The sequence below is a fragment of the Bufo gargarizans genome, unplaced genomic scaffold, assembly GCF_014858855.1.
Source record: "Bufo gargarizans isolate SCDJY-AF-19 unplaced genomic scaffold, ASM1485885v1 fragScaff_scaffold_726_pilon:::fragment_2:::debris, whole genome shotgun sequence".
Taxonomy (NCBI): Eukaryota; Metazoa; Chordata; class Amphibia; order Anura; family Bufonidae; genus Bufo; species Bufo gargarizans.
In genome coordinates, this window is record NW_025334173.1 from 81,208 (window position 1) to 96,024 (window position 14,817).

At 45.5% G+C, this 14,817-nt stretch overlaps 1 protein-coding gene across 1 annotated transcript in view; it reads left to right on the plus strand.

The window, feature by feature from the left end:
- Positions 1–1,212: 1,212 nt before the first annotated feature.
- LOC122922801 (probable protein S-acyltransferase 23) overlaps positions 1,213–14,817 on the plus strand; it is a 53,641-nt gene continuing 40,036 nt past the window's right edge. The window contains exons 1-2 of the mRNA XM_044273537.1: positions 1,213–1,367; positions 13,789–14,195. Of these exons, the coding sequence (XP_044129472.1) occupies positions 1,321–1,367; positions 13,789–14,195 (454 nt within the window). The 5' untranslated portion in view covers positions 1,213–1,320. The remainder of the gene's footprint in view (positions 1,368–13,788; positions 14,196–14,817) is intronic.

A 14,817-nucleotide genomic window follows, 5' to 3' on the forward strand; every position in this document is an offset into this window, starting at 1 on the left:
ACTGGCATAGTTCACTACTGTCTACTACTTTCACACTTGTGGCAGAGTGCTCCGGCAAGCAGTTCCGTCGCCGGATCAGGCAATCTGCATGCAAAGAGACAGCATTTGTAGATGGATCCGGATGTGGATCCGTCTCACAAATACATTGCAAGAACGGATCCGTCTCTCCATTTGTCATACGGACAAACGGATCCATTTAAAAAAAAAAATCACATTTTTACTGGTCTACACATGCGCATGAAGGACGGATCCGTTTCTTTTTTTTTTCACATTTTTACCGGTCTGCGCATGCGCATGAAGGACTGATCCGGCATTCCGGTATTTTTAATGCACTATCACATTTCAATGTAAAGTAATGCCGGCATTCCGCCTGAACGGAGAGAATACTGCAGCATGCTGCGGTATTTCCTCCGTCCAAAACGCTGTTCAGTGACTGAACTGAAGACATCCTGAACGAATTTCTGTCCATTCAGAATGCATGGGGATAAAACTGATCAGTTCTTTTCCGGTATTGAGCCCCTGTGACGGAAAAGAAAAACGCTAGTGTGAAAGTACCCTAAACTTTCCAGTGTAAGCCCCACAAATACAGAGGGGGTTATTTATCAAACTGGTGTAAAGCAGAACTGGCTTAGTTGTCTATAGCAACCAATCAGATTTCACCTTTTTTTTCACAGCTCCTTTGGAAAATGAAAGGTGGAATCTGATTGGTTGCTATGGACAACTAAGACAGTTCTACTTTACACCAGTTTGATAAATCTCCCCCAGAGAATATATACTTTAGGGTCATTTCAAATGGGAGTCAAGGGCTGCTGTGTTCATCACTATGGTTGTCAACCATTTTCACTGAAAAAAACAAACCCTAAACTTTAGGTTTTCTGCTTTCATTCTATTCAGCAGTCACTACTGAATCAACCAGTTTTCCCAGAACACTGAATGCTCGGCAGTGTAGCCACACCTGTCCCCTCCCCTAGCTGGACTGTATGTATAGCTGTATACAGGAGGAGCGCTGCTCTATACAATGAGTGCCGTGATACATGAACCTGTAATTACAGGCAACGACCTCGCTGTTGTGTCCTCCTCCTATACAACATACATGCTACAGTGCTTGTGGTGACTGTTGAGCCGCACGTTGTTGCTATGTGACCCTCTCTCTGGAGATAACACAGGGACACTGTCCTGACAGGAAACTTCTCTACACAGCTGCCACCGGGACCCCCACCAGAAGTTCCTGCTGGAAGAGGGGGGCTCCTCACCTCACAGCGGAGACCCTGGACTACGCCGACTACGGAGACTTGTGGTGTCCCAGGGGAAGGAGACAGCATGGACGGCAGCTGTGCGCCAGATATATTCAAAGCAGTCAAGGAATGGTAAATTCCCGCAGCTCTGCATACTGTAGGATGGGTGACAGTGCTTTACAGCTGTCTGTGCATGCTGGGAGTAGTAGTCTTTAGGCAGCTGGAGTTGCTTACCACTGCATTATAGAAAAGATATGCCTGTTATTCCATAGATAATTTTAGTAGTGGATGTGGCGGCATATGATACATCCGGACAGATAGACCCTATAGAAGTTATCAGAGTGGTTGGAAAGAAATGTGGGGGTTCACTATGGTCCTTCTGTATATAGACACGCACAGGGGTGCACCTAGCCTTTCTGCTGCCTGAGGTGAAAACTGAAACAGCAGCCCCCCTTCCCTTTAACCCATGGCCCTTCAGCTGCCCCCTCTTGCTCCTACCTGGTGCTGCCTGAGGCAATCGCCTCACCTGGCCTCATTGGTGGTGCACCCCTGGGCACGCAGTGACCCCCTGCACTCCTCCAGAAGGCAGCAGCCTTTGCCACATGATTGATGGCAGACAGGAGCAGATTGGGAACTCAGGGTGGCCCTGGGAAATTATATGCAAATGGCCTCATGTTGTAGGTAGAAGGCGGGGTCAGGCCATGTAGGTCGCTTCAGCAAACTGGCCTAATGCTCGTTGGCGGGTCCAATACAAACAATGATCCTGATGAGTGAAGGGAGCTTTGGATGCTACATCCGAAGTCGCTTCCCTCAAAACTTCGGATTAATACTGTACGGAGAGCCGTCTCTGTAATTGTACGGGCTCCGCTGAGCTGAAGTTAGTTATTCGCGGTTGCGGAAGACTTTGTTGAATAACTTCGGTAGTTCATTTTTAAAGTGGAAAACCACTTTAAAACTTGGAACCGAACTCAAGGTACGAGTTAGAACCGAACGTCTTATTCCGAAGTTTTAAACGAAGCGACTTCGGATGTAGCGTGCGAAGCTCGCTTCGCTCAGCACTAATCCTTTTCATTAGCAGGTATAGTTTACAAGTAAGGTCAGGTTCACATCATGTTTCGTTCTTCTCTTCTGATCTGTCAGAAAAACTGAAAAGAAAAAAGAAAAAAAAATCCTTTATTTTGAGCACCTATTGTGCTTATTTTGCATCCATTTTGGCCATTTCCATTTAAGATCCTTTTTTTTTTTATTGGCAGGTGGAAAAGTCCTGTGCAGAGAACTTTCCCTTCTGTCTTAAAAAAAGGATCTCAGATGAAAATAGCTACAACAGATACAAACTGAGCCCAACAGATGCTCAAAATAAAGGATTGTTTCCTGACAGATCAGAGGAGAACAAAACATGATGTGAACCTAAGTGATGTCAACACAGCAGTAGGGAGTGGGATTTAACTTTATTGTCACTACCCCCCCCCCCCCCCCAAAGTCACATATACACAATATAGATTATGCAGTCACACACACACTGTCATATATACACAACATACACTGTGCAGTCACTGCCCCCCCTACACATAGACTCAATATACACTATGCAGGCACTAACCCCCCACTGTCACATATATACAATATATACTATGCAGTCACTACTCCCCCCACTGTCACATATATACAATATACACTATGCAGTCACTAGCACCCCCCGACTGCCACATGTACCCAATATAGACTACGCAGTCACTATCCTCCCACTGTCACATATACACAATATAGACTACGCAGTCACTAACCTCCCCCCACACACACACTGTCACATATACACAACATACACTGTGCAGTCACTGCCCTCCCTACACATAGACTCAATATACACTATGCAGGCACTAACCCCCCACTGTCACATATATACAATATAGTCACTACCCCCCCCCCCATGTCACATATACACAATATAGACTATGCAGTCACTACTCCCCCACACTGTCACATATACACAATATAGACTATGCAGTCACTACCCCCCCCCCCCCCCCCCCCACTGTCACATATATACAATATACACTATGCAGTCACTAGCACCCCCCCCCCCCCGACTGCCACATGTACCCAATATAGACTACGCAGTCACTATCCTCCCACTGTCACATATACACAATATAGACTACGCAGTCACTAACCTCCCCCCACACACACACTGTCACATATACACAACATACACTGTGCAGACACTGCCCCCCCCCCCCCCCCCACTGTCCCATATACATAATATAGACTATGCAGTTACTAACCTCCCCCCACACACACACACACACTGTCACATATACACAACATACACTGTGCAGTCACTACCCCCTCCCCTCCATACACAGAATATACACTATGCAGTGCACCCCACTCTGCAAAGCTAAGAGCCCAGGCAGAAGCACATGTCTTTACTCTCTGATATAAGACAGGGAGGGTCTTCCATCTGATTGGCTGCCCTGACTTGCCTCCTCTTTTTTATTGGCTGGGCTGCCCATCCTTCATCCCTGCTGCCCTGCATCACAACATTACAGCCAGCAGTGCCTGGGTAACTCTTTCCTTTCTGGTTCAGAGCTGTCCTATTAACTCTTTCAGTGTAACACAGGAGTTTCTAGTAACCTGCTTTGCACAGTATAGTAATAACAGTCCTGGCCTGCTGTGCTATTATTATGATAATGAGGGGTAGCAGCCAGCCATGTGTATTACAGACTGCAGCACACAGGCCATGGCTGTCATTATCATGCATAGTTTAGATTTCCCCACAGATAAAAAATCACATGTGGACAAGTCTGGGGAATGTGGTGGCCATAACCCCTTGCTCACAGTTTGCTCCTCCGTAAACAGACCATGAACCCGTACCAGTGAGTTCTGTGAGGTGCGGCATGTTGCCCCATCTTGTTGGAAAAAGCAGGACATTTTTTCTTCTGCAGCATCATAAGCAGTATCAGCCAACATAATCTGACATGCCCAAAGATGCACAGACAGGCTCAGACTGGCCCACCGGGGAGGCTGGGGATTCCTCGGTAGGCCCCCAGTCTCCTGTGCCCGGAGATAAGATGGAGGAGTAATTATTTCTCTTGTTTCTCAGGAGAGATAATTATTGTAGCCACTAGCTGGCAGTATCGCACAGTGATGCAGCCTCCTACTGGTGTAAATTGTACAGGATGCCCCTCAATATCTTCTAGACTTCTGAGGCTGCTGGCTATAAAGGATGAGAGTACATGTCTGGCCATCCTCCTCCCCTCCCTGCTGTCAGAAAAACTGTGGTTGCTGGAGAGAAAGACTCCTCTGCGGTGCTGGGCTGATTTATCAGGTGGGTGACAGTAGTGAGCTGTCAAGAAGGGGGATCAGTGGGGGCTCCAGCGTTCAGACCCCCTCTGATCACTTAGTTATCCCCGATCCTGTGGATAGAGGATAACTAGAAAAGTGGACACAGGCCCTTTAACAGGCAAGCATTTCTATTTTAGTTTGACACATATTTTGGGCCAGATTTTTTTGCACCCAAAGAAAACCATTAAGGATAGAGAATGTGAAAAGGTGAAACAGCTATGACACAACAGGTGATAAGTGTCTGATTGGTGGGGTCTGACTGCTGGGACCCCCTTGATCAAGGGAACGTGGTCTTAAGACCCTTGTGTACATAGATTAGCGGTAATGTAATTGAATGTCTCAGGACCCCTTTTTTCATGATCAGTGGGTGTTCCAGCAGTCAGACCCCAGCAATCTGATATTTATCACCTATCCTGTACATAGGAAATAGGTCCTTATGGTAGGCCAACCCTTTTAATTATAATGTAGATTATGTCCAATATGAGGAGGTTAAGATTTGGTAAATTTCATGCCAGACATTTATGCTTAAAGGGTTTAAAGGGTTTGTCTCACTTCAGTAAATGGCATTTATCATGCAGTTAATATAAGGCACTTACTAATGTATTGTGATTGTCCATATTGACTCCTTTCCATCACATTATACACAGCACGTATCCGTGGTTATTAACACCGTGTAATCCAGCAGTGGTGGCCGTGTTTACACACTATATGGAAAGGCTGTAAGTGCTTATAGGCCAACACCTTTCCCTATAGTGTGCAAGCACGGCCACCGCTGCTGGATTGCAAAGTGGCCAAAACCATGGATACGAGCAGTGAATAATGTGATGGAAAGGAAGCAATATGGACAATCACAATATATTAGTAAGTGCCTTGTATTAACTTTCTCTACATGATAAATGCCTATTGCTGAAGTGAGAAAACCCCTTTAACCCCTTTAAGTGTACTACATATAGACACGGAATGCATTATTTTTTTTTTTTTTGGCGGCCCCATTGAAGTGAAGGGAACAGTCCGGACATGGAAAAAAATATAAGTTATTGTGGAGGAGACCTAAGGTGGGCCCCCAGAATCAGTTATACTGGTGGGCCCTAAGTACCCCAGTCGGACACAGACATGAACGGGGACCACTTTCAGCATCTTTTGTGACTTGTGAGTAATAAAAAAATATATATATACACTTGATTGTTCATCTTCTCATACTATCGCAGGAGGCGGGCTACTTTTTCATGCCCCCCCCCCCCCCCACGTCCTTTTTATTTTACTTTTTCTAGCGATATAGGCGCTTGTTCATGTGTTTATAGCGCATTGGAATCCGTATGCTCATACATCGCTGACATGTCAGCGCTGTACTGGTGTATGAGTTCCACTGGGACGGCAGTGAGTGATGTTCAGGCAGGAGCACACATCACCATCTCCGCTCACTCTGCCTAGCATATAGCCAATGTGGTATGCCAGGCTTTAGCGGAGCAGGCATAGGGCTAGAGCAGCAATGTGCTATGTGACTGTGCCCGCTCACTCTGCTCTGCTAAAAGCCTGTACCAGTGTGATATGCACGGCGGAGCTAGCAGAGGAAGGAGCTCACACAGCACGTCGCTGCTCCTGCGCAATTAAAGTGTGCCCAAACTTTCACCTAAACTTTATGAAAACCTATTGTAAATGTGATAAAATGTAATATAGTTTAATTATAATTTTTTATTTTTTTTCCCTAGCGAAATAGGCACCTGAGCATCAAGTGCCTGTTTTGCTAGGAAAACTAAAAGAAAAAATAAATGGGCACATTTATTTTAGAAGCCAGTCTTAAAGAATCTCCATAACTGGGGGATGATCCGCCAGACTTATGAAGAGGCGCAGGCCTCTCCATAACTTCGGCGGATCCTCCACCAGGTCTAAATGTAAAACAGCTTCCTAGCAACTAATTTAGGCGTATTTCAGCTTAGTAAATGACCTCCAAAGTATATTACAAATATTCTTTATATCACATTTTAATAGGTTTTAATAAAGTTTAGGTACACTTTAAGAAAAGGTGAACAATCCCTACACGGAAAGTAAAATACGGTGCAAAAGTCTATGGTTTTGACAGGAAAAGGACGGAATTGCTCTCCTTGCATGTGAGCATATTAAGAAAACAACCATATGCCTTAGGATTAGGGCTTGTTCACACAAACGTTTTCTGTGTTCCGCATTCATTTCAATGGGTCCGCAAAAGATGAGGACAGCAGTCCTGTTCTATTCTTGTCCGTTTTGTGGACAAGAATAGGCATTTCTATAATAGGCCTCCTGTTCTGTTCTGACAATTGTGGAAGGCACACGGGCGGCATCCGTGTTTTGCGGATCCGTAATTTGCGGACTGCAAAAAACGGCACGGTCGTGTGAACAAGCCCTCAAGTGGAGATGTGACTGATCAAATCCTCCTCATATATTATAGATACTTTTTATGGCAGCCAGTACTCTGCAAGCTGTTGTGTGGTCTGTATTCAGTTGGTGACACATGTAGGAAAGCAACTTGGAATCTGATACCCATGCAGCCCTGCGGCCGTAATCGGTTGTCTCCCACCACTCTATAGTTCCTGCTACCTCTCGATGCAAACACAAGCCAATCACAGGCTGCAGCAGTGCCCCACCACAGCCCGTGATTGTCTGCAGCAGTGGCCCACCATAGCTCGTGATTGTCTGCAGCAGTGCCCCACCACAGCCCGTGATTGTCTGCAGCAGTGGCCCACCATAGCTCGTGATTGTCTGCAGCAGTGCCCCACCGCAGCCCGTGATTGTCTGCAGCAGTGCCCCACCGCAGACCGTGATTGTCTGCAGCAGTGCCCGACCACAGCCTGTGATTGTCTGCAGCAGTCACAGGTCTGTGGTAGCAGTAAGTAGAGACCGGTGGGAGGTCTGTGAAAGGTCGGAACGAGGGAGACAGGGGATCATAGAGGTGAATATGACTTATTTTGTTATTTTTTAACATTCAAAGGGTCCATTCACACGTCCGTAGCTTGTTTTGGGGATCCACGGATCCACTATACAAGGACACCAACAATGTGCGTTCCGCATTTTGCGGACCGCACATCGCCGGCACTAATAGAATATGCCTATTCATGTCCGCAATTGCACATCGTGCGGCCCCCTTAGAAATGAATGGGTCCGCAATTCCGTTCAGCAAAATGCGAAACAAAATTGCGGACATGTAAATGGGGCCTTAGGCCTCTTGCACATGACCGTATGGCTTTTTTAGTATCCGCAAAAAATATGGATGACGTTCATGTGCAATCCATTTTTGCGAAACGGAACAGCTGGCCCCTGATAGAACAGTACTATCCTTGTCCGTTATGCGGACAATAATAGGACATGTTCTATCTTTGAACTGAATGGAAAAACGGAAATACTGAAGCGGAAGGCATACCGAGTCCCTTCCATTTTTTGTGTGGACCCATTGAAATGAATGGTTCCATATACGGTCCATATACGGAGCGCAAAAAAACTGAAAAAAAAAATGTTTGTGTGCAAGAGGCCTTAGGCTACATGCACACGAACATTGTTTGTTTCCGTGTCCGTTCCGTTTTTTTTCTTTTTTTTGCGGATAGGATGCGGACCAATTCATTTCAATGGTCTGCAAAAAACGCGGACAGCACACCGTCCCTCAGGCTAAGCCGCCACCTTTTCTGTCCAGACAACACATTACTGCTGAAGCCAGTGGTTAGCTGCAGCGGGGCACAAGACTATGTCCGTACCAGGCAGGAAAAAAAACAAGCTGGGGACCAGAAGATGAAGGTACAGGAGCCAGTGCACAGGACCGGAGCAGTGTGGAGCAGGTAATAGTTAAAATGACCCTCTGGTTCCAGAATCGTGCCCCCATTTCAGTGAGTGAGCTGCAGATCTGCTGATTCTCAAGATGGCTGCATGGCATCCCAGACTACTCAGTGTACACTGTCCATCAGTAGTCCAAGTTACTTTCTGCTCCTGTCAGATTGGCCAGCCCTGGTCACATGTGCAGCGCTGGCCGGAAGGGTCTTGGACTACTGATGCAGTGTACATTGAGTAGTCTGGGATGCGTTCCGCCATCTGGGAATCAGCAGATCCGTAGATCAGTCACTGAAATGGAAGGCACAATGTAAGTGTTCAATCCATGAGGAAGTGTCCTCCTACCCATACACAGTGTGCACCAAGTAGTCTGAGAAGTGATGCGGCCACTTTGGGTGGCAGATCCACAGGAATCGGAGGATTGCTTTAAATATTATCAAATATAAATGGTGTATGTATCCTAAGGACAGGTCATCAATATCCAAGCTTCGAAAAACCACTTTAACCCCTTAGTCCCTCAGGCTAAGCCGCCACCTTTTTATGGCGGACTAGTCTAAGCGCTGCACAGGTCTCCACGCAGCAGATAGTGGGGGTTTAGCTGTCACATGAGAGGAGGGCTCCTGCTCAACTAGCCCTGATCTGCAGAAATGCCGATCCAGACCATTTAACCCCTTAGATACCGTGGTCAATAGCATCTAAGTGACATAAAGAAAAGCCAGAATTGCTATTTCTTAGCTTATTCGACAACAAAAACAGGATAAAAAGCAATCAAAAAGTGTTATGTAGCCCAATATGGTAACAATGAAAACTGCAAGAATTTATTTTCTAAAGGTAGGGTCTTTACTGTGCTAAGGTAGTGAAATGTAATAACCTATACGTATTTAGTATCGCTGTAATTGTACCCACCCAGAGAATAAAGTTATCATGTCATTTATGCTCAAAAATGCAACATTTTTTACATAAAAACTCTGTGACCATATTGCTGTTTTTACCTCTCCCCCCAAAAAAAGAGTTAATAAAAATGAATCAGTAAATTATGTGTACCCCAAGATGGTGCCATTAAAAACTGCAACTTGTCCCGCAAAAAACAAGTCCCCATGTGGCCACATGGATAGAAAAATAACTCAAGTTGTAGCTCTGGGAATTTGCCGATGGAAAAAATCACTTGGTCACTAACGCCCAAAACGGGCGGGTCACTAAGGGGTTAAAGTAGCTGTTGGTACATCGTACATATAAACTCTCTAGCTGTGGCTTTATGACTGCATTAATCGCTCTGTGAATAGCTTAATGACCTGTATGCACATATGTACAGTGGATCTGTAGGTGTTGCAGCAGGGACTAATGGATTTTAAAAATAGGCCCTGAGATCAATTCACACCATTCCAATCACAGGATAGGGGTTTTAGCCAATTAGCTGGAATAGAAGCATAAGAAGCTTACTGGGAATAGAAATATGGCTAGTCAAAATCACTCTCTCAGGCGCGCCATCCACTTCCTAAATGTATATTCTCTCATGTCACTGTATGTAGCTTCATAGAAACTAGTCTCTGTAATCCCGTAAAAATGTCCCAACTCCCAGGTCGGGAAAAAAAGACTCATCTGTCATTGGCACTCTGGATCCAGCACCGAGCTGGACTGGAAGTGTGACGTGCCGTCCAGTGATGGTCAGTTTGCAGTGTTCGCCAGCGAACACATGCGGGCTGCCATCTTTAGTAAGGTAGACTCACCCATCCGGCGATGCACAGGTAAGCCCTTACCTGTGCCTGTACCGGGAGCCGGTCTGAAATCAAATAAAGTCACCGGGAGCAGGCAGTTCCGAGAACAGCCTTCATCGGGCTGTTCTCGGAACTGCATGCTCCCGGTGACCGCATTTGATTTCAGACCGGCTCCCGGCACAGGTAAGCGCTTACCTGTGCATCGCCGGAACGGGTGAGTCTACCTTACTAAAGATGGCAGCCCGCATGTGTTCGCTGGCGAACACTGCAAACTTACCATCACTGTTGCCGTGTACATGCATATCACTGCTCCTGGCCAGTCAGCGGGGACGTGTGCAGACAGGGTCAGCAGCAGTGACATGCACGTAGCCATCACGTTGCGGTTCTGGTCCAATGGGGATTAAAAGCAGAGGAGATGGTGCTGGAAAAAGAGCACTGGCAACAGATCAGTCTTTTTTTTTTTTAACTATTTAACCCTGCCTGTATAAATGAAAAAGGGTTCCTAGTCTAAGAGAATAAACGGCTTGAGAACCCCTTTAAAGGGAACCTGTCACCAGTTTTATGGTGTCCTAACTAAGGGCAACATAAATAAGTCATTTTCTTTATTTGTTCCAGTCAATCTGCCAACATCTTGTATTGAAAGGCTCCAGCTGATAATGAGGAGTCCTGAATATTCATGAGCTCCTGATTCTTCCCGCCCACCTGCTGCAGATTGACTGTTATTTTCCATATGAATCAGCAGCAGGTGGGCAGGGGGAGTGGCTATAGCTCTGAATTAAAAAAACACTGGACTCACTGACATCACGCTGGACTCAAATCAGCTCATTGGCATGTGGCATCTCTGTGTGTATATTATGAGGTAACCATCTGTCACACCAGTAAGTGAATACATCTAAGGTTTTAGATGCTTTTTAGCAGTTAATGATTGTATATAATTAGTTAGATTGTAATCAAATATCCACATGACAGGTTCCCTTTAAGGCAATATTTTCGGTGGAAATGCTCTTACGTGTCTTACTGTGACCAGTCCCATTAACCGTTGGCCAGCAGATGATGGGGGGTCACCGCACAGGCACTGGAACGTAGAGGATGTCCATTTATGTAACTATGGGTCAGGGGCGTAGCTATAGGGGGTGCAGAGGTAGCAGTCGCTACCAGGCCCAGGAGCCTGAGGGGGCCCAAAAACCCTTGTGCCACATAAGACACTGGCATTATAGAAAGTGCATGCTGGTCAATTTACACCTCTGGCTGGAGGGAAGGAGTTAGGTCAAGAATTTAGATTGAGGGGGTTCCCTTTCAATGTTTGCTTCTGGCAGCAGGAAGGCTATGTGCTCCCCTGCCCTTTGCCAACAAGGGAAGGGGGGCCCAAGCTGAACTTTTGCACCAGGGCCCATGAGCCTTTAGCTACGCCCCTACTATGGGTTCTTCCATGAATAATGCAAAAAAGGAAAATCATCCATAATCTAGTACATGACAATCTTTCTAACAAAACTAGAACTAGCCCTGTACCTTACATGCATCTAGCAATCTTCCCATTCATTACTCCAATTGTTCTGCTAGACATATGCAGTGACCAGAATGTGGGTATTAAAGTTCTGTATTTGTTGTGACGCCAATTGCAGCGTGCGCAGGGCACTACCCCAGGGCCCTTCCAAGGTGTTATAACACACGTCCCAGGTTAGGAATGCCAGAGTGGTGTGATGGCCTTTAATGTCTCTATAGGTGGTGATAATTGTGTTAACGGTGTCTCCTACCTGGATATGGGTGGACTCCTGGCTCACTTGCAATGAATTTGAGTGTAGTGATAGTAGGAGTAATAGAGGAATTTTGCAGCAGAAATGATGTCCAGACCTTTAGATGAAGTTCAAACGTTTTTTTTTACTGAAGTAACTTGTAGCCAAGCAGTATACAGCTTTGGTCTCTGGTCCCAGCAGGTTTTGGCAATCATTGGCAGAAATTCTGCTTTAAATGTGAGCTTGCAGGATAATTTGTCTGCTTGTTAGCTCTGTAACTGTGGCAGGAACTAATCTTCTGCTTTGAACTGTACCTTCTGCTTTGTTGGGACAGACTAGCTGAGGAGAAATGGCTTCTCCTAGGTCTCTGGACTTGACTCACAGATATATTCTTAGGGGATGCAACTTTCTGCTTTCTTTTCATCCAGTTGAGCTGCAGGGCTCTGACTGGGAATTTTATCAAGTCTCGGACCGAGACTTGGTCCTTGCTGTCTTCCCTATACAGGGGGCAAACTAGATCTGGTTCTAACTGTTTTTTTTCCTCCCTTTCTGCACCTCCACTTCTCCTCAGCAGGGAGGCAGAATAGAACAGGATCGTTCTACTCTGAACGGCCATAACATTAAAACTATCTCTACCAATGATGCTGCCACCTGCTGATGGACTTGTAAAATTACAAGGAAAAAATTACATTTAACATGGTTTTACATGCACATTTGTGGAGACATAATACAAATTATATCAGATGACAATATAAAAGCTGTCAAAGGGCAGTTGCGGAGTAGAGGAGTGTAGTAACACAACTCTGGGGTGTTACACATATTTCAAGCTGGCAGATTAGGGAGCGTGTCCTTTCTCAGAGGGCATGTCCTGTCTGCTGCACTGGTGGCAGGTGAAGGATGGAACTCAGCATGCGCTTCTGTCTCAGTGAGCAGAGAAATTAGAAAAAGAGCAAACAGCAGGTGGCGCTATACAGACAGATATCATTGAATAACTCAGTGGGTATAATACATTTTTAGGGGGGGGAAAATAGAACATGTCCTATTATTGTCTGCATTACGGACAAGGATAGTACTGTTCTATTAGGGGCCAGCTGTTCCATTTCGCAAAATACGGAGAGTAAGCAGCACGGATAAAATTCAGGAGGCTTACAATGTAAGCTATTAAAGTGACATATTGCCTAATAATAGCCATTCCAAAATTAGTTGTTATGTTCATAGAAACATGTATGGACACCTTAAAGGGGTTGTGTCACTTCAGCAAATGGCATTTGTGGTCAAGGCTGCAGGGAATAAGGAACCTGACTGAAGGCCAGGTGCCTATCTGACTTACTAACCGAAGCCTAGCTAAGATGGCTGGTGGAGTGCCCTTAGCCATGAGCGAGGGTATGCCTATAAGGGGGACGTATAGAAAAATGGGGAAGGGTGGGTGGGGCACCTGAAATGCACATGCACAGGTGACTGGTAGGCGGGGAATATAAAGACCTTATGCCCCTCCCACAATTGCAGGCTGAATACTCAGCCTTCTCTATTTATTGTGTAGAGAAAGTTACTACTAAGCACTTACTAATGTATTGTGATTGTCCATATTGCCTCCTTTGCTGGCTTCATTCATTTTTATCACATCATACACTGTTCGTTTCCGTGGTTACGAACACCCTGTAATCCATTCGGGGCGGCCGTGCTTGTCAAAGCTAGCCGAGAGGTAGTGCCCTGTCATTGAGGCGGTAAGGGAGACGCCCTCAGTTTCGGGGACACCCTGTCACAGTTGCAGAAGTCACCTTGATGAGACAAATCAATTTGATTTGATTGGCTGAGCTCGAATTGGCGCGCTGGACCTGGACTGAGGTGATAGCCTCAAACCCCGCAGTAAAATTATATACCTCGTCCTTACTGACAGATTTGGCAAATGTGGCTTTAACTTTTCTTGTCACTGAAATGAAATTCATACATTCTACCCTTTTTTTACAGCGACTTAAAGAAGTGCCAGCAAATAATTGATGAAGAAGGCCCTTTAATTCTGGGAAATTATGATGAAAAGGGACACACGCCGCTTCACTGGGCAGCCCTGGCGGGATCTATAGAGCTGATGGGGCTCCTTGTGGACTGTAAAGGACCTGTGAATCTGCCAAGCCAGTCCGAGGCAGGGCAGCACCCTATTCATTGGGCTGCAGTCAGTGGCTTCATCCCTGTGGTTGACCTGCTTTTGAAAGCAGGAGTCTCCATAGATGTAGAAGATCAGAAAGGATGTACGCCGTTAATCACCGCAGCACAGTATGGGCACACAGCCCTGTGTTGTTATCTCATTGGAAAAGGTGCCAAGGTACATCTGAGTGACTTGGAAGGAGACACAGCATTGCACTGGGCAGCCATCAAAGGTTAGTAGATCAGACACTATTATACTGCATTTACTGTTTGATGGACTTTTATATAGATTTCTATCTAAATATGTACATTCACAACCAAAAGTGTATTTTATTCTACAATCCATTATAATGGAAAGGCATATCAATCTGTATTATGATTTGCTTGAGGAATTATGCGCCAGTCAAAGGGTATTTAAAAAATTACCTTATAGAGTACAATGCATTTATTCAGTGTGAAAATTAAACAAAAAATGTTGAAAATTAATTTTCCTAATATTTGCGTTGCAAAACAAAACAAAAATTATATAAATGACTCATTCTTTTATTTCTATCTCCAAACAGAACCGAACAATAATACAACTTCTCCTGCCTTGCTGAAATGCAGAGAGCTGGTTATTAACCCCTTTGCGGCCGCCATCCTATATGTACGGCGAAAGGCGCATCTTTAAACATGCCATAGCCACAGGGTTTCTGCTGTATGGAACACCAGAGACCCGTGAAGCATGTATGAGATCAGTCATAAGGCTGATCGCATACATTTAAACCCTCAGATGCCATGGTCAAATGTGACCACGGCATCCTAGTGGTCCTGAGGCGGCAGCTGCAGGCTCCCACTCCCATAACAGTGTTTCCT